The sequence below is a fragment of the Phyllobates terribilis genome, unplaced genomic scaffold, assembly GCF_046119375.1.
Source record: "Phyllobates terribilis strain yellow unplaced genomic scaffold, ASM4611937v1 Scaffold_12__6_contigs__length_324123572, whole genome shotgun sequence".
NCBI lineage: Eukaryota > Metazoa > Chordata > Amphibia > Anura > Dendrobatidae > Phyllobates > Phyllobates terribilis.
Genome location: NW_027362772.1, coordinates 198,481,936 through 198,509,270, shown reverse-complemented (window position 1 = coordinate 198,509,270; position 27,335 = coordinate 198,481,936). Strand labels below are relative to the sequence as shown.

The window sequence follows — 27,335 nt, the reverse complement described above, 5'->3', positions numbered from 1 at the left end:
GACATGGGGGATTAGACGCCAGATTTTATCATTTTATGGGGGCTTAGAAAACCCTCTCCACATATACTGTAGTGTATATTGGTGCAGACTTGTGGTTGGGAGTCCTCTCCTGGATCCACTTTATATTTCCATCCGTTTAGAATTCACCTACAAGTCTTGGTTGTCTCTTTTATATGGAGTGTGGAGGATCTGTGGCGCTTCCAGCTTTACTAGATTAGAGGCAGTAGCACAATAGTAGAATTATGTAGATGACGATAAGTAAGATAAGATATGAGATAAGTAGTAGTTGGGAAATGGAGCAGGAGTCAGAATACAGAATATACGGTAACAGCAAAGAACCAGGCACAGAGTCAAAAAATAATACAGATACAGTAGCCATAATGTACACCAGTATCAATACAGGAGGCGTTGGAATAGCATGAGCCAAATTCCTTAGGAGACCTGTTAATGAATTTTGCACATCTTTCAGCTGCCATGTGTGTCTTAATTTACACTACTTTTGTGGAGTAAATTATGATGAATTTGTGGTATTAGAGTAAAAATGCAAAAAAAATTGCATTCTTTTTGCAAAACTACAAGTTATGCAAAAAGTTAGTGATATTCCAGTTTTATGCCAGATTTCTAAAGCAAAATTTTTGAAGAATCGGCCCTATAGTCTAGTAACACAGAGCAAGACAAATGCTCTCTTTGCCAATTTGATCATGCTCTAGATTATTTGACCAATATTTGACCTTATTGCTTGATCTTCCATAACCAGTGATATTTCACAGTCAAACAGGTCTGACAAAAATAGCCCTTCAAGCTATACAATGTATATGAGATTTATGTTTACATTTGTATTTAGAAACAGCATATGGTTTGTTCTATAAAGGGATTATGGTGGACTTTGGGGTTGTTTTTGGCTATGGGGTTAAGGATTTACTAGGATGTAGTTGCTAACTATCTGCCTGTTCTGCCCTAAGATGATTTGTTCTCTGGCTTATTTTGACTTCACGTCAACAGAGAAGCTCTTACATTTATGGTCTGCTCTGTTGATGGGACATCACTGCCGACGTTATACTGATTGACAGCCAACTCCGCACAGTTAGGCAGCAAGGAGCTGGCTGTCAGTCAGTATGACATCAACAGTGACACCCGGTTGACCGAGCAGAACAGAGGAAAAAAAAGTTGCTCTGTTGACATCAAGCCACCCGAAGGAGAATCGGCGACAGGAGCAGTTCATGACCACTCTGATCTGGAAGAGATCAGCACAGGGCAGAACAAGGCAGGTAGCTATCAACTACCTGCCTGTAAGCAAAAAAAACACCAAAGTCCTGGATAACCCCTTTAAGTAGTAATCCACTCTTTTCTTTAAAGTGCAATTCTAGTTAACTAGCATTCTTAGCCTTTGGGCACAATGCCGTTTCCTTGGACGTGTAACCAAGGCTATATTTTAATTTATTTGCTGCATTCATATTAAAAGAGTACTTAAAGGGAATCTGTCAGCCCCCGGGACGTTTACCTATTAATATGGACATACAGGTTATAGAATGGTTAAACTAATCATGCCTGTATGCCCATATCTGCGGTCTTCTTGTTCAGAAATCATCTTTTAATCCTTTATGTTAATGCATTCTTCCAGACTTTGGGGCGTGTGGTGCCTGGAAGAAAACTCTGCCTCAGGTGTTCATTTGAGTACCACCCCCCTCCCATCAGCGTCACAGTGCCCTGTGACGTGTAGCTTTGGCCCCGGAATCCCGCGTCTGCGCCCTGCAATAGGGATTATACTTACCTCTTCCGCCCTTCTATAAACATTGGCTTCATTGTTCTTCTGCGCAGGCGCCAGCGAGTCACAGCAGTGAAAAAGAGGGGGGAAAAGGCAGGAAAAAGAGGGGAAAAAAAGGCGGGAAAAATAGTGGGAAAAAAAAGGCAGAGGCATGGCATAATATTATGCCATACCCCTGCCTTTTTTTTCTCTTTTTCTTGTGTGCATAAATTTGTGTTTATTCAGATACTTTGTGATACCATGCCTGAAGAAGAGACGTAAGAAGTCTTGAAAGTTTGCTTTGTAACATCATTTATTTAATTTTAGTTAGCCATTAAAAGGTATCATAACTACCAGATTATCTTGTTTTTCCCACTGATAGCAATCGATCATCATTTCTCATATAAACACATATGTCAGCCTACTGTGAAAAGTCACCTGAAACAACAGGTATGCTGTAAAATTCTTTGCTCTTCCATAAAATACATCTTCACACAAACTTTTTTAAAAGTTTCTATTACAGACGCGCCCCCTGGGCCGTGGGGTACTCGGTAGCTGGGCCGGTCAGTGCTGGGGGTGTCACAGTGGCACAGTGGCAGTGACCTGGTCCGTGACCCAGGGCGGTCAATTAAAGGAGAATAAAGAAAAGGAATAAAGTTTTTATATAGATAATGTTCGTGACGCCACCTGTGGTATGCGGCTATATGGGGCCGCCACTGCGGTGCAGATCCTCTGGAGCTGATGGTGACGCAGCAGAGTTGGTTCAGCTCTCCACAGGCAGAGCTAAGCCCCAGGGCAGGAAATAGTGATGTTATGAGGTAGATGTTGTTGGTGCTGTGTAGTACAGGGCTGGTGGTGCAGCAATTATTCACAGACACAGTGGGGTGCAGTCTTCAAGGTTTTACTCACAGTTGTTCAAGACTCCAGGTTACCAGCATCAGTGTGTAATCTCCCACGTTCACCAAGGAAGGGGTTCAGCAATCTCTCAAGTATCTCAGGAGTACGTAAACGGGACCCAGTTCTATGCGCCTTCCTCGGTTGTCTTCCTGCGCTGGTTCTCACTCTCCTGCCCTGCGCCTCATAATCAGTGTCCCAAGCCGGTAGCCTCGGATCTTGTCGGGCGACCTGCAGTTCCCTGGACCCTATGCGGCCACCTTTTCGGCGATATAATTGTGGTAGTGAGCAGCTGCACCTTGAAAGTACAGTAGCCTCCGGTTATCTAGCTGAGCCTTGTTGTTTTCCACTAGTTAGGGGCCAGTCCCCTCTGCGGCCTGATCCCTCCACGTCCGTGTAGATTTGGGCGCACGGGTGGCTTCCTGCACTTCCCGTGCCCCTTGGATCCCCTCTATCTCTCTGGAGCCTTCCCTCTGCTCCCGTCCTCTCTCAGTCTGTCCTCCTGGGCCTCTCAGTCTTGGCCCGCTCCTTCCTCCTCTTCTCCTGAGCAGAGCTCCTACAGAGCTCCTGCTCCCAACTCTCACTCTGACTCTCTCCTCAGACTGAACTGTCTCTTCCAAGATGGTTCCCTCTTTATACCCCTACTCAAAGTGCTCCCCTGTGTTGCTTCCTCCACCCACACCCACTACATGGTTCCCCCTCTCTCGGTTCCCCCCACTTCCAAATAGGGACAGGGCTCAGCATAAGCCAGTGCATCTTGCTCCGCCTACTGGTCTGGAATGGTGTAGTGTTGGATGCAGGTGGGTGGGTCATGGACAGTACTCCATCCTTACCTGAGAGTGGGTAAGGATGGAGTACCTGGGTGAGATGCATCTGGGTGAGATGCAGAACCTCTGAGGTGACTGAACCCACAGGGGCGCCACATTACGATATACAGTCATTGGCAAAAGTGTTGGCACCCCTGAAATTGACCCAGAAAATGAAGTATTTCTCCCAGAAATTTATTGCAAGTACACATTTTTTGTTATACACATGCTTATTTCCTTTGTGTGTATTGGAAAACCCCAAAAAAAAACTGAGGAAAAAAGGCAAATTTGACATATTTTCACACAAACCCCCAAAAATGGACCAGAAAAAATTGTCAGCACCTTTCCAAAATTGGGGGTATATGCTTTGGTTCAAGCATGTGATGCTCGTTCAAACTCACCTGTAGCAAGTAACAGGTATGGTCAATATGAAAATCACACCTGAAACCAGATAAAATGGGGAGAAGTTGACTCAATCTTTGCATTGTGTGTCTGTGTGTGCCAGACTAAGCATGGAGAACAGAAAAAGGAGAAGAGAACTGTCTTGGGAACAGGACTTGGGAACCAAAATTGTTGAACAATATCAACAATCTCAAGGTTACAAGTCCATCTCCAGAGATCTTGATGTCACCCTTGCCCATGGTGCGCAATATAATCAAGAAGATTACAACTCATGGCACCGTAGATAATCTCCCTTAATGTGGATGGCAGAGAAAAATTGATGAAATGTTGCAAGGCAGGATAGTCCGGATCATGGATAAGCAGCCCTAATTAAGTTCCAAAGAAATTCAAGCTGTCCTGCAGGCTCAGGGTGCATCAGTGTCAGCACAAACTATCCATCAACATTTGAATGAAATGAAATGCTATGGCAGGAGACACAGGAGAACCCAACTGCTGACACAGAGACATAGAAAAGCTAGACTGCAGTTTGCCAAAATGTAAGCCAAAATCATTCTGGGAAAACATCTTGTGGACAGATGAGACCAAGATAGAGCTTTTTGGTAAAGCACATTATTCTACTGTTTACTGAAAATGGAATGAGGCCTACAAAGAAAAGAACAGAATACATACAGACAATTATGGTGGAGGTTCAAAGATCTTTTGGAGTTGTTTTGCTGCCTCTGGCACTGGGCACCTTGACTGTGTGCAAGGCATCATGAAATCTGAAGATTACTAAAGGAATTTGGGCTGCAATGTAGTGTCCAATGTCAGAAAGCTGGGTTTGCGTCCTAGGTCATGGATCTTCCACCAGGACCATGACGTCACCCAGAAATGGATGGAAACAAAGTGCTGAAGAGTTCTGAAGTGACGAGCAATGAGCCTGGATCTAAATCCCATTGAACACCTTAAAATTGCAGTTGGGAGAAGGCGCCTTCAAAAATGAGAGATCTGGAAGAACAGTGGTCCAAAACTCCAGCTGAGAGGTGTAAGAAGCTTGTTGATGGTTATAGGAAGCGATTGATTGCAGTTATTTATTCCAAAGGGTGTGCAACCAAATATTAAATTGAGGGTGTCAACAATTTTGTCCGGGCCATTTTTGGAGTTCTTTGGGAAATTATGTCCAATTTGCCTTTTTTTCTCTGTTTTTTTGTGTTGTTCCAATACACACAAAGGAAATAAACGTGTATAACAAAACATGCATGTAATTGCTATAAATTTCTGGGAGAAATACTTAATTTTCGGAACAATTTCAAGGGTGCCAACACTTTCGGCCATGGCTGTATATTATTACGGTTTCTGAAATGAAACACATTTGTCATGTATCTCTCAAATCCTTTCCATTACTTCATAATCTGTTGCTTGTTTTTTCTCTTTCCTCTATTCTGCGTTTCCTGGACATACAATGGATCTCTCCTCCCTCTCTTCCTTTATCCACATCCTGTAGGAGTCACAGGGAGAGGTCTGTGGCCACTCACTGCGGCATTGCGAGTGGTATTCATATCCCTGGCTAAGGCCACAGGTATGCTGAGCGGCCCATTATCACTATACACCCCACAGGGGGAGATATGGAAAAGTGCTGTGGTTCATTGATTGAGCTATACCATAGAGTTATTCCTTCCTGCTGGCATCAAGAGGACAACGGACGTAAGGTGAGTAAAGTACACTGATCCCAAAATGAACTTCTTAGAAATGTTATTTTTGGAGCTATAGTTTTACACTCTGTTGACTCATATCAATGTATCTTTTCTTCTTTAAGAAACTCTACAAGAATTTTTATTTAGGCAGCTCAAGGATAGCTGCAGTTTTTAATATTTAAATATAATCTATGTAGACAGCCAATAGACAAGCACATATAGGCAACCCCTCCTTGGCATCCATGAGCCCGATCCGCTGTGGAGGCTGAATGATAACAGAAGTACTTTGATACATCTATCAGAGCTATAGATTGGCGCTCCAGGGTCTCCATACAAAATGTGTATCAGGGCTCCTAGCCACCATCTGCAATTTCTTCTCTTCCTCTTAGGTGGATGTTTCAGGATGTAACTTCGTAAATACTTTTATGCCCAAAAAAAGACAAGAGTATTCGAAGAGTGATGTAACCACATATTGTACACTGCTTATAATCTACTAAACTGGTCTAAACCTTGATATTTTATTCTTTATTCTGAATATGTAAATTTACTGGGGTTGTTAAGTTTGGAAGAGGCAGATAAACATACAGTACATCTGAGTTAATACTGTGTGATGAAGTGAAACCCTATACTTTGACACACTTAGTGAGAAGGTCTTCAGCTTCCTCCAATAAAAGAGTTGACTTGTGATAGTAATTGCAGACTAGCTTCAGATTGCTCTGTAATTAACTGTTAATTATGGGATAAAACTGGAATAGAGAATAAAAATCTGATTATATAAGTTCCTATGTGACATAATGTTACCTTTTTAAGACAGCTATTAAAAAGGGTTATTTGTGTGTATCATTACTTCTTCTCTCCAGCCAGTTACTGGAGATCCCAGGATTCAGAATATAACATTTATGGCTTATCCTAAGGACGAGCTGATTTGCCTGGATGAACATTGAATTTGCAAACTAGCTTTATCTTTTATTTTACATACATAGAACAAATAACATAAATATTTGTAACCATATACATCTATGCTTCTTGCTTAGAGCTCAAGAAAGTAGAAATTCCACTTTTTTGGTGACCAAAATATGTGTACCAAATATTGAAATGTGGTTTTGATTGGTCTTTTACAAAACGTGAATTTTGTTAACTTTAATGGTAAATACAGTAGACATTAAGGTCCTAATTCAATAAGACTGGTGTTTTGTTCTACAGTCTTAATGAAGATGAGTAAAACGCATCAAATTCATTAAGAAGCTTACACCTCAGTGGATTTGTTGCCTCTTTCAGCATTCCCACAGATGTACGCCATTCCTTTTACTTCTGTGGTGTAAATTATGACGAGTTTGGCCACAGCCCATCTCGTCCGAGCTCCACTACACTTATGAGAAGGAGATTGGTGGAGCTGACCAGGGTTGAAAAAGACCTGTAATAGGTCGAAACGTTGTACTTTTAATAATGGCAGAATAAACTTCATCTGTTATTGAACCCCCCTGGACTGGACGCTGTCTACCTTTAACCTGACTGATGTTTTTCTAATTAGGTTCCTTGGAGCTTCTGGACGTGAGTCCTGACGTTGAGTGCTGTCTGTTTTTCTTTATTGGATAAAAATGTTAAAAGTCACAACATTTTTACACAACTCTGAGTACGGCAAATATTTTGCAACATTTTAAGCAGTTTTATCTGCGAAAATTGTCAAAAACTGCTTGATGAACCAGGGCCTAAGCATGATTATGAAACAATTTTAACGTGTGAATACCCCAAAGAATCCTTTAATTCAGTAGTTACAGGTTCAAACACTTACTACAATATCTGAAATGTATCGTAGTAACAGCCAATGATAAGCATCTGCTTGCCAATCATTTTTATGACTACTGACTTACAGACCCATGACAAACAGTGGCCCAGGGTAGTAGGCTGAGACGAATCATGCCTTACAATATATTGTAGCTTCCCAACATTCAGCACTATTTCCTATAATCTCTGCCTTCTTAAGAACTAATTTTTACAGAGATTGGGCTATGCAGAATTTAGGGTTAGCAAGTTCAGGAGTAATAGCACATAACTGTATTTAAAGAGGTTGTCCACTACTTTATCATTGTTGACCTATCTTTATTATAGGTCATCAATGTCTAATCGGTTGGGGTCTGACATCCGGCACTCCCGCCGGAAATGCTCAATTGCGGAGCTGCTCCGTCTTCTGATAGTGGCCGCGGCAGGGTACTGCATATCAGCCTTCTATTCAAATCAATTAGAGGCGGATGTGCAGTACCCTGCCGCGGCCACTATCAGAAGACGGAGCAGCTCCGCAATTGAGCATCTCCGGCTGGCAGCCATGGCCACCGAGAACAGCTGATGTGCCAGACCCCGACAGATCAGACATTGATGACCTATCCAAAGGATAGGTCATCAGTGAAAACGTAGTGGAAAACCTCTTTAAATTTGTCACTAAGGCGTTTATTCCATGAAAATATTATTCACTGATGATTGTTTACTGTTGGGCAATAATGTATCCAAATAATGAAACTGACAATTCTACAGGAAATATACATTTGAGTCACTCGCTTGCAGTTGCTTAAAAGTTTCTTTGTAAGCAAACTGTAGATGAACATAAGGGAGGGAGTAAGGAGAGAATGCTCTAATTTGGCAGAGGGTAACACAGACACAGTTTCAAGTGTTACAGTATATATAGTAACACAGAGGATGTCATTTGCAGTCTTTGACATGTGGCAGGAAATCTGGCCTTGGAACCTGCTCATAGCACATTCCTGTGTTTACAAGGGTGAGATTTCCTCCCTGTGCTTCCCTGCTGCATTATACACTAAAAGACTTCTATGATGCTATTATTAAAGTCCAACCAAAGTCCAACCTCACCTATTACTATTGCAAAGTTAGAAACAAATTTAAAATATCAAGAAACCAGCAAAGCTCAATGAAACGTTAGCAAAATTGCTTGATGTAACTGAATTACTATTGAGCCATGATAAAGGATTATTCCCACAATTGTATTATTATTCACAAAGCAAATGCATACTTATTGTTAATATAGACATAGATTAAGCCCAACAAAGTTTCTTTCTTGTAACTTTGTGTCTTTTTTTCATCTCTATCTGCTGTTTTGTGCATTCAGGTTCACATAGCTGAATGGGCGGTCTTATTCTTATCTTCTACACCAGGTTTCTCCAACTTCAGTGCTTAAAGCGAATCTGTCACTCCCCTAGGAAATCTCAGACCTCTACTATGGGCACACAGGTTATAGAAAATTAAATCTATACATACCTGTATGGCCCATAGCAGAGGTCTGATTGCAGAGAAATCTGTTTTTATAAACTCCGTTTTTCACAGGCTTGGCGTCCGGAGGACACCAAGCAATCTCCGCCTATGTGCTTATTATTCCCAAAAATCCCCGCCTCTCCGCTTAATTATCATATCCCCCCCTCCCCTGCACGTCACAGGGCCCTGTGGCGTTCACTGTGCTCCCTGACTTCCCAGGCATGCGCAAAGTGCTGCTCACATAGATCGCGCTTTGCTTCATCCCGGCCCCGTCTGCCTGTGCTCTGGGCCGCAGGTTTCTAGTGCGCAGGCGCTGGGGGGGTCACTGTCACTTCCTGGCGCCTGCACAATAGAACCCTGCGGTGCAGAGCACAGGTAGACGGGGCCGGGATGAAGCAAAGCGCACTCTATGTGAGCAGCACTTTGCGCATGCCTGGGAAGTCAGGGAGCACAGTGCACGTCACAGGGCCTGTGACGTGGAGGGGAGGGGGGATATGATAATTAAGCATATAGGCGAGGATTTGGGGGAATAATAAGCACCCAGACACCAAGCCTGTGAAGAACAGAGTTTATAAAAACAGATTTCTCTGCAATCAGACCTCTACTATGGGCCATACAGGTAAATATAGATTTACTTTTCTATACCTTGTATGCTCATAGTAGAGGTCTGATATCGCCCAGGGGGTGACAGATTCCCTTTAAGAGCCACCAACAGATCATGTTTTCAGGATTTCCTTAGTATTGCACAGTGGATAATTCCTTCACATGTGCAATACTAAGGAAATCTGGAAAACATGATCTGTTGGTGGCTCTTAAGGACTGGAGTTGGGGAACACTGTGATTCTACGTTTCCCAGCAGAACTTTGCTTCTCCTCAGTGCTGCAGACACCTTCCACCCTCCTGTGTGCTCTTGACCTCTGTGAATTATCATGAAGCAAATCTAAGTTTAAAATTCACCTTATGCTTCTGTGAACTCTCTTCTCCTGTGCAATACCCAGCCTGGCCGATTATATCCTCTTCCATGCGCACTGCACAGAGCTTGTACACAGCTATTTGTGTGTTTTTACATCATTGTCAGATAATATACAGTACAGACCAAAAGTTTGGACACACCTTCTCATTTAAAGATTTTTCTGTATTTTCATGACTATAAAAATTGTACATTCACACTGAAGGCATCAAAACTATGAATTAACACATGTGGAATTATATACTTAACAAAAAAGTGTGAAACAACTGAAAATATGTCTTATATTCTAGGTTCTTCAAAGTAGCCACCTTTTGCTTTGTTGACTGCTTTGCACACTCTTGGCATTCTCTTGATGAGCTTCAAGAGGTAGTCACCGGAAATCGTCTTCCAACAATCTTGAAGGAGTTCCCAGAGATGCTTAGCACTTGTTGGCCCTTTTGCCTTCACTCTGCGGTCTAGCTCTCCCCAAACCATCTCGATTGGGTTCAGGTCTGGTGACTGTGGAGGCCAGGTCATCTGGCTTAGCACCCCATCACTCTCCTGCTTGGTCAAATAGCCCTTACACAGCCTGGAGGTGTGTTTGGGGTCATTGTCCTGTTGAAAAATAAATGATGGTCCAACTAAACCGAAACCGGATGGAATAGCATGCCGCTGCAAGATGCTGTGGTAGCCATGCTGGTTCAGTATGCCTTCAATTTTGAATAAATCCCCAACAGTGTCACCAGCAAAGCACCCCCACACCATCATACCTCCTCATCCATGCTTCACGGTGGGAACCAGGCATGTAGAGTCCATCCGTTCACCTTTTCTGCGTCGCACAAAGACACGGTGGTTGGAACCAAAGATCTCAAATTTGGACTCATCAGACCAAAGCACAGATTTCCACTGGTCTAATGTCCATTCCTTGTGTTCTTTAGCCCAAACAAGTCTCTTCTGCTTGTTGCCTATCCTTAGCAGTGGTTTCCTAGCAGCTTTTTTACCATGAAGGCCTTCTGCACAAAGTCTCCTCTTAACAGCTGTTGTAGAGATGTGTCTGCTGCTAGAACTCTGTGTGGCATTGACCTGGTCTCTAATCTGAGCTGCTGTTAACCTGCGATTTCTGAGGCTGGGGACTCGGATAAACTTATCCTCAGAAGCAGAGGTGACTCTTGGTCTTCCTTTCCTGGGGCGGTCCTCATGTGAGCCAGTTTCTTTGTAGCGCTTGATGGTTTTTGCAACTGCACTTGGGGACACTTTCAAAGTTTTCCCAATTTTTCAGACTGACTGACCTTCATTTCTTAAAGTAATGATGGCCACTCGTTTATCTTTACTTAGCTGCTTTTTTCTTGCCATAATACAAATTCTAACAGTCTATTCAGTAGGACTATCAGCTGTGTATCCACCTGACTTCTGCACAACACAACTGATGGTCCCAACCCCATTTATAAGGCAAGAAATCCCACTTATTAAACCTGACAGGGCACAACTGTGAAGTGAAAACCATTTCCGGTGACTACCTCTTGAAGCTCATCAAGAGAATGCCAAGAGTGTGCAAAGCAGTCATCAAAGCAAAAGGTGGCTACTTTGAAGAACCTAGAATATAAGACATATTTTCAGTTGTTTCACACTTTTTTGTTAAGTATATAATTCCACATCTGTTAATTCATAGTTTTGATGCCTTCAGTGTGAATGTATAATTTTCATAGTCATAAAAATACAGAAAAATCTTTAAATGAGAAGGTGTGTCCAAACTTTTGGTCTGTACTGTATATCAGAGTTTGTTGCCAGCTGCTTAGAGATCAGTGATGTGAAACTGCAAATGGGGCTTTGTTGATGCATACAGCAGAGGATTATCTACTGCCATATACAGTACAGACCAAAAGTTTGGACACACCTTCTCATTTAAAGACTTTTCTGTATTTTCTTGACTATGAAAATTGTACATTCACACTGAAGGCATCAAAACTATGAATTAACACATGTGGAATTATATACTTAACAAAAAAGTGTGAAACAACTGAAAATATGTCTTATATTCTAGGTTCTTCAAAGTAGCCACCTTTTGCTTTGATGACTGCTTTGCACACTCTTGGCATTCTCTTGATGAGCTTCAAGAGGTAGTCACCAGAAATGGTCTTCCAACAATCTTGAAGGAGTTCCCAGAGATGCTTAGCACTTGTTGGCCCTTTTGCCTTCACTCTGCGGTCCAGCTCACCCCAAACCATCTCGATTGGGTTCAGGTCTGGTGACTGTGGAGGCCAGGTCATCTGGCGTAGCACCCCATCACTCTCCTTCTTGGTCAAATAGCCCTTACACAGCCTGGAGGTGTGTTTGGGGTCATTGTCCTGTTGAAAAATAAATGATGATCCAACTAAACGCAAACCGGATGGAATAGCATGCCGCTGCAAGATGCTGTGGTAGCCATGCTGGTTCAGTATGCCTTCAATTTTGAATAAATCCCCAACAGTGTCACCAGCAAAGCATCCCCACACTATCACACCTCCTCCTCCATGCTTAACGGTGGGAACCAGGCATGTAGAGTCCATCCGTTCACCTTTTCTGCGTCGCACAAAGACACGGTGGTTGGAACCAAAGATCTCAAATTTGGACTCATCAGACCAAAGCACAGATTTCCACTGGTCTAATGTCCATTCCTTGTGTTCTTTAGCCCAAACAAGTTTCTTCTGCTTGTTGCCTGTCCTTAGCAGTGGTTTCCTAGCAGCTATTTTACCATGAAGGCCTGCTGCACAAAGTCTCCTCTTAACAGCTGTTGTAGAGATGTGTCTGCTGCTAGAACTCTGTGTGGCATTGACCTGGTCTCTAATCTGAGCTGCTGTTAACCTGCGATTTTTGAGGCTGGTGACTCGGATAAACTTATCCTCAGAAGCAGAGGTGACTCTTGGTCTTCCTTTCCTGGGGCGGTCCTCATGTGAGCCAGTTTCTTTGTAGCGCTTGATGGTTTTTGCAACTGCACTTGGGGACACTTTCAAAGTTTTCCCAATTTTTCGGACTGACTGACCTTCATTTCTTAAAGTAATGATGGCCACTCGTTTTTCTTTACTTAGCTGCTTTTTTCTTGCCATAATACAAATTCTAACAGCTGTGTATCCACCAGACTTCTGCACAACACAACTGATGGTCCCAACCCCATTTATAAGGCAAGAAATCCCACTTATTAAACCTGACAGGGCACACCTGTGAAGTGAAAACCATTTCTGGTGATTACCTCTTGAAGCTCATCAAGAGAATGCCAAGAGTGTGCAAAGCAGTCATCAAAGCAAAAGGTGGCTACTTTGAAGAACCTAGAATATAAGACATATTTTCAGTTGTTTCACACTTTTTTGTTAAGTATATAATTCCACATGTGTTAATTCATAGGTTTGATGCCTTCAGTGTGAATGTACAATTTTCATAGTCATGAAAATACAGAAAAATCTTTAAATGAAAATGTGTGTCCAAACTTTTGGTCTGTACTGTACATCAACACAGCAAAATTTCCAATTTCATATCACTGATCTCTCAGTAGCAGACAACACAACTCAGCTCAGCACTGCCTTGTTATTACAACCTCTGTTGTGGAGAAGTGCAGGACAGTAGAGCTCTGACTAGAGCCGCTATAAAACCACACAGGTAGCTATACAGATGTAGATCTTAGAAGATAAAAATAGCCAGGGAAAGGAGCATACAGTGAGTTACAGAAGCACAAAGCATATTCTGCTGCAGTGGAGATAAGCGGCACACAGAGCTCCTCCCGGTGATATCGGCTGATTGCGGGCAGTTACAGAAGCTGTATCTTTGGAAATCAGGGCGGCTTATTTGTCTAAATGAGAAACTCTGTTTAATCAATGTGTAATGAGAAGTTACTTTGGTTTCTAATGTACTTTGTATTTCACCACAGTTTTCAATATCTTGCTGTGGGTGAATAGAGATTTGAATTGACCTGCCCTGGCCTAGTCCTGCACAAAATATTATTAGGACAGAATAAAATGTTATGAATATAAAATAAATCTAAATATTTATTTGTATAGCAAAATATAATTGTGTCTCGGACCTGCTTATTAAGTGCATCTCTGGCCTATAATAGAGACTGACTGCCACCTCGGAATAATACAAGACTAGAAATATACTAATATATTCACAAAGTTAGGCAAGTAGTGTGTAGAAGAGATGTATGTTTCCTGTAAAGTAGTATTCTACAATGATTTCCTTAGGGTTCATTAACCTACCAGATGTTCAAGCTCCATATGTCACTTAGATGGGAGCAAATAAACAACAAAGATCTCTCATAGAAGACATATTATTCCAATAAAATGTCTCACTCTCATGGGTCGCCCATAGAATAATGTTTGCTCTACATTACAGCTGTACTCAGCAGAGGGAAGAGTAACTGAGAAGGATGAATGGTAAACTGTTTACTTTCCAAGAAAATCTTTCCAAGTTACGGGTCTAGATTCACAGAAATTACAGATCAACTAACATACAGCTCATATATTGCAGAAATTACACAATTATTAGTTGCATACCTCCCAACTCTGAACGGTAAGAAAGAACGACACCGAATTTCTGCTCTACACTAAGGCTATGTTCACACATCATGTTTTTTTTGCGTCACAAATCTGCAGCAAAACCTGATCTCTGGCAGGAAAGAAGCTGCGTCAAAAATGCAGGTTTTGCTGCGTTTTTTTTATGCATTTTTTGGTGCATTTTATGAGGTTTTTGCAGAATTGTGTCTCTTGTTCATGCTTTGTCTCTTTTATGCATGTACATAAAGTTCAGTGAAAGGGAAAAATTCATTCTGGTTTTGGCATAACGGTGGGGAAGGTGAATTGTTCAGGAATAGTTTAACTACCAAACTCAATGGCAGAGTGTATGACACTATTTACTTTCACACTAAGGGGTCTGCCATTCAGTTGCACAGGCATTGTTCAATTTCACACTTTCCTGGGCTACAGGTATTGTTCAATCTCACATGTAGCTCAATTAATGTTTAACATGTACACATCACTAATTTAATTAAACTCTCCTAATACAAACAACCATCTCAGTGACCAAGACAAGATGGTAAAATCACAAAAATAAATGAGTTTCACATACTGTTGTACTTGCTTATTTTCACTAAAAACGCAGCAAAACCATATAGGTATGTTCACACGTCATGTTTTTTTCAGCGTTTTTCACCACCCATTACTTCCTATGGGTGAAAAAACGCGGAATACTGCCGGCTTCCACTCTTCGTCATGATTATTGTCCTTTTGTTTTATGTTCCTTGTTATGATCACAGCCAAGGTTGGGATAGAAGTCAGTGGAATATCATTTTGCATGTTGTTGGGTTTGTGCCTATATACTTGGAGATCAGAAAATCAATCTAGGAAGTGCACTAACCATGTAGAATACAATGGGAGAATCAGGTCACCTGTTGATTTCTACAGATTCCTAAGGCTGCGTGCCCATGATCAGTAATCCTAGCATTCTGGACGCAGCGTATTTTCGCTGAGTCTAAAATGCTGCATTGTACAGTACAAGCACACTGGATGAAATTAAAAGAAATCCCATGCCCACTGTGCTTCTTTTTTACAATGTGTAAAATCACCTGCGGTGCGGGTTTCCAAGCCGCAGCATATCAATTTCTATTGTGGGAACGCTCAGTCTTCTGTGAGGAATTTCCCCATAGACTTGCATTAGATATAAAAAAAATTGCAGCTAAAAAAAAGCACATGTGTTGTAAGTGCATTTATGCAGGTATTTTTAGCCTGGTTTAACCTTATAAATAATTTTAAAAAAATGACGTGGGGTCCCCCCTAGTTTTGATAACCAGCCAAGGTAAAGCAGACAGCTTCGGGCTTATATTATCAGGATGGGAAGGTCCTTGGTTATTGGGCCCTTCCCAGCCTAAAAATACAAGCCTGCAGCCATCCCAGAATTGGCGCATCACATGAGATGCGCCAATTCTGGTGCTTTGCCTCGGCTCTTCCCGATTGCCCCGGAGTAGTGACAATCGGGGTAAAGGTGGTTGGGGTTGATGACAGCTGTGATTTGTCAAAAATCACAGCTGCCATCAAGCCCTGGGGTTAGTTATGGAGTGGTGTCTATCAGACACCCCCGTTACTAACCCGGTAATAAAAAACAAAAACACACACACAGAAAAAAACACTTTATTTAAATAAAGACTTCCCCACACTATCCCTCGTTCACCAAGTTATCTAAAAAAAAAAAATCCCATGCAGGTCCAAAGTAATCCACAGAATCCAAATTAGTGCAGAAAAAGGATACCTGAAAAACATAAAAAGACAGAAATAAAAACAAGAGACAGTCCCTTGTTCACCAATTTATTACCCAAAATGTTGCCACGAAGCTCCGTCGTAGTCCACGTCCCCTGGATCTGGCTTCGGCGACTGTGAAGTAAACCTCCATTCACGACAGCGTTCATCATCGTCGCTGGCTCCCGCTGCAGTCAGCGAGACCCGGTGGCTCTGCACCAGGGCGCCAATTCTGGTGCCACTGCATGCTGCTATTTTTTGTCTAAGAAGGGCCCAATAACCAGGGATCTCTCCAGCTTGATAATATAAGCACGCAGTTGTCTGCTTTACCTTGGCTGATTATCAAAAATAGGGGAGACCCCATGTCATTTTTTTCATTTATTTATTAGGTTAAAATACATGTACAGTAAACTACACACCCACGGCACTAATTATATATCTCACAGATATCTATCTATAATCTAACAGAGAGACAAAAACACAAGCGTCAAAAACGCATGCAGCAAAAATGAATGCAAAAACAAAATTGAGCTGAGGTGAGGGATTCATGCGGAAACTCAGCTACCTGAAAACCTGCACAAACACTGATCATGGGAACGTACCCTCAAGCTGCTTGCCCACGAAGCATTTTCCAAGCGTTTATGCTGCGGAATTTACGCAGCGTAAACGCTTGGGAAACGCTTGGTAATCCGTCCCCCATGGTCCCCAATGACAAGCCGCAATGTCAATGCCCATGCTGCGGATTTTTCCGCAGCGTTTATGCTGCGCTCAAAAATCCGCAGCATGTCCATTAATTTTGCGGACACGCAGCGTAATCGCCGCCATTGACTTGCATTGGACCACGTGACATCCGTATCACTGCATCTGCACAAGCGGATATCACACGGTTCAATGTGCGGATGGTACCCAGGCCTGGAGGAGAGGAGACTCTCATCCAGACCTGGGTACCATAGAAACTGTAAAAAAAAGAATTTAAAATAAAAAATAAAGATTATTCTTACCTCCCGATGTCCTCCCGGTGTTTTCTCCCCTCCGTCTGGTCTGCTCTATTGCTCGCGGTGTTGTGAAGAACCTGCGACCCATGCCGGTTGCATGGATTTATATAGTGTGAACAAGTTGTCAAGCACTTTCCAAGTGATGCTAAAATTTCTTGGAAAAGCGCTTGATAACCCGCATGCAGAAATGCATGCAAAAACGCTTGACAAACGCTTCTACCTGGCGGGAAAAACGCATGTAAAAACTGCATGCGTTTTTCCTGCCAGGGAGAAGCGTAAAAAATATGCAGCATTTCTGCATCGTGGGCACATAGCCTAAAAGCGAACCTCAAATGTGGTAAAATGATTTATCTAACATATAAGAATTGCAGTGAATCGCATAGAAAGGTTCAATCAAGTCTAATTGTATACATGAAATACACAATTATTTCCTGTTACTTATCCTGCTGCAATAGATTTCTTTTTTTAATAGCAATTTTATGTAGCAATTGTGACAAAATATTCATCCATTTGCTTGGTGCATCGATTTATAATTTTCTCAAAACCAAACTTGCAGAGGAAGGGAGATGAAATCCGTATACAGGAGCACACAAATCATTTAGGCTCTATTTAGGCAGAGGTTATGAGACCATTGGGGTAACACAAGACGTTTCCTAATAAAACTATTTCAATGAGCGCTAGAAGCAGATCTATGCAGTCATATAAGCATTCAGTTACAGAATATGGGCACATGTTTGCTAGAAAGTCTCACCAAATATAATGCCTGAATGAGATGTGGACCGAGACATAAACAAAACTTTCTTTGTCATACGTACAATTTTTTTATTTATTTGCTATTGCTGTTTTCATGCTAAAAGTCTGCATGTAGCCTCAGCCCAAAAGAAGATTATTATTATTATTTAATGGCCTTAGGCACGAATTCAAAAAATGGCTACTTGATGAATGAATGATCTATAGGAAGATCGATCTTGTACAAGCCTAGATAGGTCCACCAAGGTCTTCTCTGCCATTATCTTGATAGTATCAAGCCATCGGGTTGCTGGTCTTCCTCTTCACCTTGTTCCTTCCATTCTTCCGACCATGATGTCCTTCTCCAGTGATTGCTGTCTTTATATGAGGTGTCCAAAGTAGGCAAGTCGTAGCTTGGTGATCCTTGCTTCGAGTGACATGTCTGGCTTGATTTGTTTCATAATTGATTTGTTTCTTCTTTTTGCCATTCACGGTATTGATAACATTCTTCTCCAGCACCACATTTCGAAGGCGTCTATTCTTCTTCTGTCTTGTTTCCTTATAGTCCAAAAAGTAGAAACCAGTAGCAATGACTGTAACATCAGAAGCAGCGCGTTTACCCGGACCAGAAATAAAGCAGTTTTCCTTATGTTACCGACACTTAACTGAATAACTGAGCTTATTCTGGTATTTCTCATCAGAGTGACTTGGAAACACAATCCCTTCCTGAGACTGAAGCAGAACTAGAATCTGAAGAGGCAATGAAGTCAGTGACAAGAGAGATGGCAAGTCCTTGCCGGAAAACACATACCATTATGCAGGTAATTCAGCAATATAGTCATAAACAGGTTCACATGATACATTTCACTATTCAATGGTCAACCAAACATTCTTATACAATGGTTTACTGATACTGATGAACATTTACCTATTATCTATGGAGAGAACAGAATACTAAAGGCGCCAGATTAAAGTCGTCTGAGTCTGCTGATCTTGGCGTGACTGACCAATGTGTACAGGGGCCTCACAACTCTCCCTGACTAATGGTGGTCTAACAACCATCTAAGGGCACATCAACTAGAAGGACTGAGGAAAGCATTATTCTAGGATTTGTCCAATAAGAACCAATGAAAAAAACAGTATAGGACTGTGGGAAAGAGATGACAGCATTCTTAACAGCAATCGTAATGTGCTGTGGATTAATTATTAAAGCTAATTGGATTTATTCTAAGAATGATTTCTTGTAGCATTAAGAAGCTAATCTTATAATTAGATAAGGAATGAGAGCTCAGGAGCAGACACTTGAGGCTTACTGCTTATTGAAGAAAAAGAAGAAAGACAAAACACAGATTCAAGCCATTCATGCGAAAAAGGTTCAACCATTGTGTCCAATGTAATGTTAACTTCACAATGAATATGTCAGTGGTCAAACTGAACATATAGTGTAAGGCTAGCCACATACGGGATATTGGCAAACCTACTGATATTGGTGGGAGTGAATGACTAGTAAATGTGTATAGGGGCTACCCAACTCTTCCCCGGGGTAGAGAAGGATTGCACAATCCGGCTTCCCGATTCCTCTCTCCCCCGACTTCTCCCATTCTTTTGTTATCAGTGATGTCAGTATTTGGCAGAGGCTTAGGTCCTACCACATGAGCAGATAAACTGGAGGCAACAAGTGCCAGCTAACAATTGTTTCCCCCTCATATGATTATTGTCAGTAACACATCCCTGTGTACATAAGATGTGGTGGCAACCAAAGGTAATTTTTAGACCTGCATGAAAGATGCCATGCTTGTATGTCTGCTGATCTCTGGCTACGTAACATAGGGGGCAATGATGGGGAACAAGCGCTCCTATGAACATGTAATTAACCAATCATTGCCCATGTAAAAGGATCTTTAGATATTTTGGACTTCAACATGCCCAATCCTATATTCCTGGTAGAGATAAGACACTGCCAGCAGTCTATTTTCCTCTATCCTTAGGAATAAACTTTCATGCCTGGCTGAGCATGCATGTCTATGGGGAAGTGGTGAGAGATAGCAGTTGGCTAATAGCTATCCTGTGTATGGGCAGCTTGGCAGTCAGGACAAAGGGTTTTCTGCCAACAATTACGGTTTTCAGTTCCCTCATTAACATGGTTTGGACTAAAGTCTACAGTAATTCACAATTGGCAGTAAACACAAGTGTATGCTGTGTTACTGTGTTGTACACTGACGAGCAAAAGAACAACAATGTTTTGAACTTTTGACTTTCAGGCTCCATATCTCACCATCCACTGCTGTTTAGAACGTGAGACTACCATCGTTTTATAGACAATCATCTTGGCTATCTCATACATAAATTTGACTTGTAACTATTTAGCATATGATTAGTTATGCAGATTCTTGTCATCTCACTTCATTGCTACTGTTTTGGTCCTCGTGGTGAAAAAATCTTTTTCTTCCTGTATACTACAAATTACAACCTGTTCTCACATTCCCTAATAGCTCAGTGTATTATTAGGTTGATTCCCAAGCAAAAGGTCACTGGTTCGACTCGAGGAGCGGCCATGAAGAAGATTTCACAAGAAAAGAGAAACAGCAACATCCAACACATCGATAGAGGCCACTCGGCCAAGAAAATTGCCAAAATGAATTGTGTGGGTGCCATGACTGTTGTAAGAATACAAAATGAAGTCCGTCCATCCATTCACAAGCCAAGAGATGGACGTCCAGGAAAAATATCGGAGTCAACAAGTCGGCTCTTCACAATGTCTATCAGTCATGGCGCTACAAACACGGTAGTGGAGGTGGCTCGTATTCTTCGTAATACTGAGATCATAGATGTCCATGCAAGTGCCATGCGACGTACGTTTCACAGGTCTGGAATGGTGGCTCAAAAAAGGTGAAGAAGCCTCAACTTCAATATCGTCATAAGAAGCATCGGCTCGAGTTTGCAAAAAAGTAGAAGATTGGAAATGGGTGATTAGGTTCGATGAGATGAAAGTCATTAAACTAGTCTCTGATGGGTGCAAATGGGTCTGGAAGTCATAAGGGAAAAAGGGGCTAATGGATCGAGAAATTGAAGGAAATGTCAAGTTCGGTGGAGGAAGCCTGATGATATGGGGTTGTTTCACAGCCAAAGGCATTGGATACCTGACTAGGATCAGTAGTGGTCTCAGTGCTGAGCTATATGTGAGTATTCTACAAGTACTCTCAAGTACCATGGGTATGAAAAGGACAACGTAGTGTTCCAGCAGAACAACGACCCAAAGCATATTGAGATTGGCAAAGAAATGGTTCAATGACAATGAAGTAGTGGTGCTGGATTGGCCCCCACAGTCCCCAGATCTCAACTCAATTGAACACTTGTGGGTTGAGTTGAATAAAAATCGGTATACATACCCAAATGAGTCGACCAGTATGCACCATCTTTGGGAACGTGTAGAAGAGACCTGGGATCAGATTTCGGTCGAGACATGTTTAAATCTGATCCAGAGCATGCCCAGGAGGATTCAGGCAGTATTGAAAACCAAACATCAATTTCCAAAATACTAACAAAATAATAAAAATTAAAATTTAGATTTTCAGGAGCAAAACAGTAACAATGCAGTGACAGGACAATAATCTGCATAACTAATCATATGCTAAATAGTTGCAAGTCAAATTTATGTATGAGATAGCCAAGTTGATTGTCTATAAAATGATGATAGTCTCACGTTTGAAGCAGTAATGGATGGTGACTGTAACGGGTCCGGGTGGTGGAACCTCTGTGCTTCGGTGCAAGGAGGAACCAGAGGGGCGTGACTAAGTGCCTACTTGGTCTGACCAAGGTCGCACGACGGCTCAATCGACTCCGTGAACCAGGGAGGGACCGAGCAGGGGGACCAGGTGCCACTCTGGGACCGACCTTGTGTGAGAGAAGGTGACTCCCACGGGTCAGATGACAGGAACCGACCGGTACAGCGGATGAGCACGGCAGGAAGGCTGGCCGGTGGTCCGGGCAGATAAGCAGGCTGGTTCGGCAGATAGCCAGACGGGTGCTCCGGGTAGGTAGGCTAGCTGGCACAACAGGTAACAGACAGGTGCTTCCAGGTAGGCAGGCTGGCGGTCACAACAGGTAACAGACAGGTGGTTCCAGGTAGGCAGGCTGGTGGGCACAACAGGTAACAGACAGGTGCTTCCAGGTAAGCAGGCTGGTGAGCATGGCAGGTAACTGGCAGTCAGACTGGCGAGCAGGACTGACAGGCAGACTGGCGGGCAGGACTGACAGGCAGCGGGACCTGAGGGCTGAATCAAGTGTTAGCACATGGAACAACAACCTTGCACAGGCACCACCATTTTGAAGGAGGTGCCTTATATAGGGGCAGTCCTCCGGCCATTGGCCGGGGACTCTATAGAACGGCGCGCGCAGCCCCTTTAAGAGGGAGCGCGCTCGCCCTAAGCACAGAGCCCGGGAAGCTGTGCGCAGTGCGCGCCACAGCAGCAGGGGAGCGGGAGGATGCCGGACCTGGACCGCGGCGGTGAGGGGAACGGCGTCTCTGCCCGGCAGGAGGCAGAGACGCCAATGCTACAGTACCCCCCCTTTACGCCCCCTCTTCTTAAGGCCCACAAGAATTTTTTTAAGAAGATGAGGGGCATGAATGTTCTCCATGGGTTCCCAAGACCTCTCCTCAGGGCCAAACCCCTTCCAATGCACAAGAAAGAAAGTCTTTCTTCTTACCCTCTTGGTGGCCAAAATGTTTTCTACCTCAAAGACGTCCTCAGCAGAGACTGGAGCTGGAGTGGTACCTGGATCCTCAGAGAAAGAATTAAGGACAACAGGTTTGAGGAGGGATACATGAAAGGAGTTGGGAATCCGTAAGGTGACCGGGAGCTTCAGCTTGTAAGCCACGGGATTGATTTGGTTAAGAACCTCGAACGGACCGATGAACCACGGACCCAACTTATAGGAAGGTATCTTGAGACGAACATATTTGGAGGAAAGCCAGACCTTGTCTCCCGGACGGAATTGAGGCGGATCCAGACGTCTCTTATCAGCATATTTCTTCATCCGCTCGGAGGACTGAAGAAGTGCAGATCTTGTGTCTTCCCAAATAGCTGAAAATTCACTGACCAGAGACTCTGGGGCAGGATTGTCCACAGAAGAGGAGACGGGAAACGGAATCCGGGGGTGTTGACCATAGACCACAAAGAACGGGGATTTAGAAGAAGACTCGCTCTCATGGTTATTATAGGAGAACTCGGCCCAGGGCAGGAGCTCAACCCAATCGTTATGGTGAGCGTTGACAAAGTGCCGAAGAAAGCTGGTAAGGACCTGGTTGATACGTTCCACTTGACCATTGGACTGAGGATAATAAGCAGAGGAGAAATCCAAGGAGACATCCAGCAGCTTACACGTAGCTCTCCAGAAGCGCAAAGTGAACTGAACCCCGCGATCAGACACAATGTGGAGGGGTAGGCCGTGGAGACGAAAAATGTGATGGATGAAGTCCTTAGCCAGCACCGATGCAGACTGGAGACCAGGCTGAGGGATGAAGTGGGCCATTTTAGAAAAGCGGTCAGCGACCACCCAAATGACAGTGCAACCGGCAGAGACAGGGAGATCCGTAATGAAGTCCATTGTAATGTGTTGCCACTGAGCGGAAGGCACGGGAAGAGGAAGAAGACGGCCGGATGGAAGGTGCCTGGGAACCTTGTTACGGGCACAGGAGGAACAAGCTGCGACGAAATCCGCAACATCCTTGCGTAGGGAAGGCCACCAGTAATGTCGGGCGATGAGCAGAAAGGTCTTCCTCTGGCCAGCATGACCGGCTAGTTTGGATGAATGGCCCCAGAGTAGGACCTTCTTTAGATCCGGAACCGCTAAAAAGGTCTTACCAGGTGGAAGATGAGACAGGTAAAACGAAGCCACAGTCATTACTTTGGAGGGGTCAATGATATGTAGAGGCTCCTCCTCTTGGTCGGAAGACAGAAATGAGTGGGATAGAGCGTCAGCTTTAATGTTCTTGTCCGCTGGGCGGTAATGCAGAGTGAAGCAGAATCGGGCAAAGAATAGAGACCACCTGGCCTGAGGCGGATTTAATCTTTGGGCGTTCTGCAGATAAGCCAGGTTTTTGTGGTCAGTGTAGATGACCACGGGTGCAGAGCCCCCTCCAGCAAGTAGCGCCACTCCTCCAGCGCTAATTTGATGGCCAGCAGCTCACGAACTCCTATGGAGTAATTGCGCTCGGAAGAGGAGAAGAGCTTGGAGAAGTTACCATTCTCCCGGACGAGGATTTCTGGATGAGCACCGCTCCGGCTCCGGAGGAGGATGCATCAACCTCCAGGAAGAACTGCCTGTTGCAATCCGGACGGTGTAGCACAGGAGCGGAGGAGAAGGCTTGCTTTAGGGAGACGAAGGCCTCCTCTGCTTCGGAAGTCCATTACCTGGGATTTGCTCCTTTACGGGTGAGCGCAGAGATGGGAGCAGTCCGGGAGGAGAAATGAGGAAAGAAGAGGCGGTAATAATTTGTGAAGCCCAGGAAACGCTGAATCGCCTTCAACCCCTCCGGTCGGGGCCACTTTAAGACGGCAGAGAACTTCTCGGGATCCATCCGCAGACCAGTCTCAGAGATAATATAGCCCAGGAAAGGTAGAGAGGTCTGCTCAAAGAGGCATTTCTCAAATTTAGCGTATAGGCGATTCTGTCGGAGCCTTAGCTGAACCTGAGGAACATCCCTCCGGTGTGGGGGTAAATCTGGAGAGAAGACCAAGATATCGTCCAGGTACACCACCACGCAAGAATACAGGAGATCACGGAAGATGTTGTTAACCAGCTTCTGGAAGATGGCTGGAGCATTACAGAGACCAAAGGGCATTACGCGGTATTCATAGTGTCCGTCCCGGGTGTTGAATGCCGTCTTCCACTCGTCTCCCTGGCGGATCCGAACCAAATTGTACGCCCCACGAAGATCGAGCTTGGTGAAGATCTTCGCGCCTTTGAGGCGGTCGAACATCTCCGAGATGAGAGGCAGGGGGTACTTATTTTTGATGGTAATCTGGTTAAGACCCCTGTAATTGATACAGGGACGTAGAGAGCCGTCTTTCTTCTTGACGAAGAAGAATCTTGCTCCAGCCGGAGAGGTGGATTTCTCGATAAATCCCCTAGCAAGATTCTCCTCAATATACTCAGACATGGCCCGGGTCTCAGCCAGCGACAAGGGGTAGATACACCTGCGGGGAGGAGAAGCACCAGGTACCAGGTCGATGGGGCAATCATACGGCCTATGAGGTGGTAGAGTCTCTGCTTCCTTCTTGTCGAAGACGTCCGCATAGGACCAGTAGGATGCCGGCAGACCAGGTAGATTAGCCAAAGTAGATGGGGGTCGAGCAGGACGAACCGGAACCAGACAAGACTCATGGCATTGCTGACCCCAACGGAGCACTTCACCAGATCTCCAATTCAGGACGGGCTCATGTCTTTGTAACCAGGGTAGCCCAAGCAAAACGGGGTGAGAGAGACCGGACAGCACATGAAAGGAGATCTTCTCCGAGTGCAGCATTCCCACCTGAAGGGTTACAGCAAGATGGTCTCCGGAAGAAGCCTCCCATCCATGGAGGCAACCGCTAATGGTTCAGCCAGACGTACAGTAGGAATCTCATACCGCTCCACAACAGCCTGTTGAATGAGATTCCCAGCGGCTCCGGAATCCAGATGGGCAATCTCGAAGAAGCGAGTCTCACCAATGGAAATAGAAACAGACAGAGTCAAGGATGGAGAGGATTTACTCTTGCCTAGGACGACCTCTCCGAGCGGTCCTAGACACTGGAGTTTCCCGGCTTCACCGGGCAGGAACGGATCAGATGCTCTTTACTGCCACAGTAGAAGCAACTCCCTTCGGCTCGGCGCGTCTCCTGGCAAGACTTGACCATCTTGGTTTGGTCAATTTGCATGGGCTCAGGCGACCATGCCCGGGGAATTGCTGGTTGAGAAGCAGGCTTTTGGAATACAGGAGCAAGATGCGGAAATCTTCTCTCCCGGGTAGTCTCCTTAGCACGTTCCAAAAAACGGATGTCAATCCGGGCAGCTAATGACACCAGGTCAACCAGGGTGGAAGGGATGTCACAACCGGCTAGCTCATCCTTGATCCGACCGGAAAGACCCTCCCAGAAGGAGGACACCAGGGCCTCGTTGTTCCAGGCAAGCTCAGATGCGAGGGTTCGGAAACGTATGGCATACTGGCCCACGGAGAGACTCACTTGGCGGAGATGGAGAAGTGAGGAGGCAGTAGAAGATTTTCGTCCGGGATCATCGAAGACCTTCCGGAAAGCAGTGAGGAAAGCCAGAAGATCGGACACCAGGGGATCCCCTCTCTCCCACAGAGGGTTTAGCCATGCCAATGCCTCCCCGGTGAGGTGAGACATGATGAACGCCACCTTGGCCCGGTCGGAGGGGAACTGATGTGCCAGGAGTTCAAAGTGTAGCGTGCACTGATTTAAGAAGCCCCGACACAAGACGGGGTCACCACCAAAACGTGGAGGCGCAGATAGCCGGGGACCAGAGCCGAGTGCAATAGAGCCAATAGGTTGAGGTGCCGCTCGGCTAGAGATGGACACAGGCAGGGTGGACAGCGTGTCCAGGCGGGAGTTGACAGTCCGCAGATAGGACAGAATAGTCTCCTGCTGGGATCTCTGACGTGAGACCTCCTGGTACAGGTCAGAGAGCGAAGGAGCCTGGGGGCCACCGGGTTCCATGGCCTGTGCAAACTGTAACGGGTCCGCATGGTGGAACCTCTGTGCTTCGGTGCAAGGAGGGACCAGAGGGGCGTGACTAAGTGCCTACTCGGCCTGACTAAGGTCTCACGGCGGCTCAATCGACTCCGTGAACCAGGGAGGGACCGAGCAGGGTGACCAGGTGCCACTCTTGGATCGACCTTGTGTGAGAGCAGGTGACTCCCACGGGTCAGATGACAGGAACTGACCGGTACAGCGGATGAGCACGGCAGGAAGGCTGGCCGGTAGTCCGGGTAGATAAGCAGGCTGGTTCGGCAGATAGCCAGACGGGTGCTCTGGGTAGGCAGGCTAGCTGGCACAACAGGTAACAGACAGGTGCTTCCAGGTAGGCAGGCTGGCGGTCACAACAGGTAACAGACAGGTGGTTCCAGGTAGGCAGGCTGGCGGGTACAACAGGTAACAGACAGGTGCTTCCAGGTAAGCAGGCTTGTGAGCACGGCAGGTAACTGGCAGGCAGACTGGTGAGCTGGACTGACAGGCAGACTGGCGGGACCTGAGGGCTGAAGCAAGTGTTAGCACACGGAACAACAACCTTGCACAGGCACCTCCATTTTGGAGGAGGTGCCTTATATAGGGGCAGTCCTCCGGCCATTGGCCGGGGACTCTATAGGACGGCGAACTCGGCCCCTTTAAGAGGGAGGGAGCACGCGCCCTAAGCACAGAGCCCGGGAAGCTGTGCGCAGTGTGCGCCACAGCAGCAGGGGAGCGGGAGGATGCCGGACCTGGACAGCGGCGGTGAGGGGAACGGCGTCTCTGCCCGGCAGGAGGCAGAGACGCCGATGCTACAGTGACATATGGAGCCTGAAAGTCAAAAGTTCCAAACATTGTTACCCTTTTGCTCATCAGTGTACTTCAGGTGGGGGTCC

The 27,335-nt window shown here is 44.8% G+C and overlaps 1 protein-coding gene across 14 annotated transcripts in view; it reads left to right on the top strand.

Moving 5' to 3' along the window:
* Positions 1 to 27,335, top strand: part of PHLDB1 (pleckstrin homology like domain family B member 1) — a 181,609-nt gene that overhangs the window by 35,445 nt on the left and 118,829 nt on the right. For 7 of the 14 annotated variants that reach the window (XM_073656589.1, XM_073656592.1, XM_073656588.1 and 4 more), the window contains exons 1-2: positions 5,344 to 5,534; positions 18,412 to 18,531. In XM_073656589.1, the coding sequence (XP_073512690.1) occupies positions 5,451 to 5,534; positions 18,412 to 18,531 (204 nt within the window). In that variant the 5' untranslated portion in view covers positions 5,344 to 5,450. Of the gene's footprint in view, positions 1 to 5,343; positions 5,535 to 18,411; positions 18,532 to 27,335 lie in introns of those variants that run through there. The other 7 variants (XM_073656596.1, XM_073656594.1, XM_073656590.1 and 4 more) reach the window with 3 other exon arrangements.